Source organism: Cebus imitator, unplaced genomic scaffold (genome assembly GCF_001604975.1).
Source record: "Cebus imitator isolate Cc_AM_T3 unplaced genomic scaffold, Cebus_imitator-1.0 Scaffold415, whole genome shotgun sequence".
Lineage (NCBI taxonomy): Eukaryota > Metazoa > Chordata > Mammalia > Primates > Cebidae > Cebus > Cebus imitator.
The window spans coordinates 1,399,678-1,402,210 of record NW_016107730.1 but is presented as its reverse complement, the minus strand read 5'-3'; the positions used below and the strand labels follow the sequence as shown (position 1 = coordinate 1,402,210).

The window sequence follows — 2,533 nt, the reverse complement described above, 5'->3', positions numbered from 1 at the left end:
TGGGGGCGGGGCCGGGGGCGGGGCCGGGCCAGGCGGGGCCTAGAATTGAGGGATCCCGGAGCTTGCTGCGATCTGGGTGTGCTTGCCTGGTGCGCTCGGCAAACTGGCGGAGGGTTCTATTTACTGTGAAGAGCAGCGTGAAGGTCCCAAGGTGTTGGGGTTACGTGGGTGGGTAGGGTTCTGCCACTCTTTGTGGAGGAAAAACCTTGCCAAGCGTGGTCATTTCCAGGCTGAAAGTTTGTGTGGCAAAAACATGTCTGGGGTCAGGTGCGGTGGCTCACGCCTGTAATCCCAGAACTTTGGGAGGCCGAGGCAGGAGGATCGCTTGTGCCAAAGAGTTCGAGACCAGCCTGGGCAACATGGCGAAACCCCGTCTCCACAAAAAATATAAAAATTAGCCTGGCGTAGTGATGGGCACCTGTAGTCCCAGCTACGCGGGAGGCTGAGGCGGAAGGATCACTTGAGCCCGGGAGGTCCAGGCTGCAGTGACCCGAGATTGCACCGACCCGAGATTGCACCACTGTACTCCGGCCTGGGCGACAGATGACACCCTGTCTCAGAAACAAAAACAGAAAAACACACGGCGGGATGGGAGGAGAGATGAAGGAGCCATAAACCGAATTCTGTTAATCACCCAGAAGGTGCTCTGTTAACTAGGCCATTCCTCATTCCAGAAGAAACTGAGTGACTAACCCATCTAGGGGCTGGGAGACCTGGGACAGCATTCTGAAATGTAATCAGCGTTGCCTGGGCACGGTAGCAAGCACCTGTAATCCCAGCTACTCGGGAGGCTGAGGTGGGAGGATCACTTGAGCCCAGGAGGTCGAGGCTGCAGTGAGCTATGATCACACCATTGCACTCCAGCCTGGGTGACAGAGGGAGACTCGTCTACAAAAAAAGAAAGAAATTTGCCAGGCGGGGTGGCTCACACCCATAATCCCAGCACTTTGGGAGGCTGAGCTGGTGGATCATCTGCAGTCATCAGGAGTTCAAGACCAGCCTGGACAACATGGTGAAACCCCATCTCTACTAAAAATACAAAAATTAGCTGGGCATGGTGGCTCATGCCTATAATCTCAGCTGCTTGGGAGACTGAGTCAGGAGAATCGCTTGAACCTGGGAGACGGAAGTTGCAGTGAGCCAAGATCACGCCATTGCACTCCAGCCTGGGCAACAGAGAGAAACTGTCAAGAAAGAGAGAAAGAGGGAGGGAGGGAGGGAGGGAGGGGAGGAAATAAATAAATTTAATCAGCTTTACTTTTCCCTTCAGCCTCAAGTGACTTGGATTTCCTTGAGTTCAGTGACTAGGGAGCCAAGTGTTGGGCTGCGAAAGGTAGACGGATGCTCCAGGGATAGAGACCTGTATCAGGTGAGTAACAGGAGCTGGAACCAATAAACACTCAGATGGTGCTAGTGGTCACGGTTCTGTTCTGGGTTCAAGGACACAGAAGGAGGTATGAGGTGGTTTTCAGCCTAAGTGGGGTGGGGGGGAGGGGAGAAGGAAGTGCACAAGGCCAGGAGGCAGTTCCAGAACCTGAGAGCACAATCCCGCATGATCTCACTGCAGGCCCAGGATTCTGGAACTTGGTCTGCCTGATAGGCCCTATACGAAAGATGTAGTAGGGAAAAGGAGCGACAGCTGGCTAAAGGGGCCCCCCACAACCCTCCCCAACACTCTAGGAGAGCAACCTCTCTCCGCTGGTCCCGGGGTGTCATGGAGATGGAGAGCATGGCGGCCTCCACACGTTTCCACCAGCCTCACATGGAGAGGAAGATGAGTGCGATGACCTGTGAGATCTTCAACGAGCTTAGGCTAGAGGGCAAGCTCTGCGACGTGGTCATCAAGGTCAATGGCTTTGAGTTCAATGCCCACAAGAACATCCTCTGTAGCTGCAGTTCCTACTTTAGGTATAACAGGGTTGCCAAACTAAGCCAAAGGGGTAATTGGGCTCATTTTGAGACACTTTGATCCGTTTTCTCTTTCCCACCCCACCATCTCAACTTTAGGGACACGGTCAAGGCTCTGTACTCCTTCAAAAAAAAATTTTTAAGCCCAACACAGTGGCTCACACCTATAATCTCAGTACTTTGGGAGGTTGAGGTGGGCAGATCATGAGGTCAGGAGTTCGAGACCAGCCTGACCAACATGGTGAAAGCCCATCTCTACTAAAAATACAAAAACTAGCCAGGCATGGTGGTGCACACCTGTAATCCCAGCTACTCAGGAGCCTGAGGCAGGAGAATTGCTTGAACCCGGGAGGCAAAGGTTGCAGTGAGCCGAGATCATGCCACTGCACTCCAGCCTGGGTGACAAAGCAAGACTTCATCTCAAAAAAGATTTTTTTGTTGTTGTTTTAAGTTTTTTAGAGATAAGGTCTCACTCTTTTGACCAGGCTGGAGTGTAGTGATGCAATCATAGGTCACTGCAGCTTTGAACTGCTGGGCTCAAACGATGCACCTACCCCAGCCTCCCAAGTAGCTAGGTCTACAGGCACATCCCACTACATCACGCTACTTTTTTTTTTTTTTTTTT

The 2,533-nt window shown here is 52.3% G+C and overlaps 1 protein-coding gene across 2 annotated transcripts in view; it reads left to right on the top strand.

Moving 5' to 3' along the window:
• Positions 1-1,267: 1,267 nt before the first annotated feature.
• The window catches only part of KLHL10 (kelch like family member 10), a 13,306-nt gene continuing 12,040 nt past the window's right edge, over positions 1,268-2,533 (top strand). Inside the window, exon 1 of one of the 2 annotated variants that reach the window (XM_017509441.2) lies at positions 1,268-1,369. Coding sequence is in view for 1 of the 2 variants with exons in the window: in XM_037731649.1 (XP_037587577.1) it covers positions 1,715-1,908 (194 nt within the window). In the remaining variant the exon portion in view is untranslated. Of the gene's footprint in view, positions 1,370-1,583; positions 1,909-2,533 lie in introns of those variants that run through there. The other variant, XM_037731649.1, reaches the window with a different exon arrangement.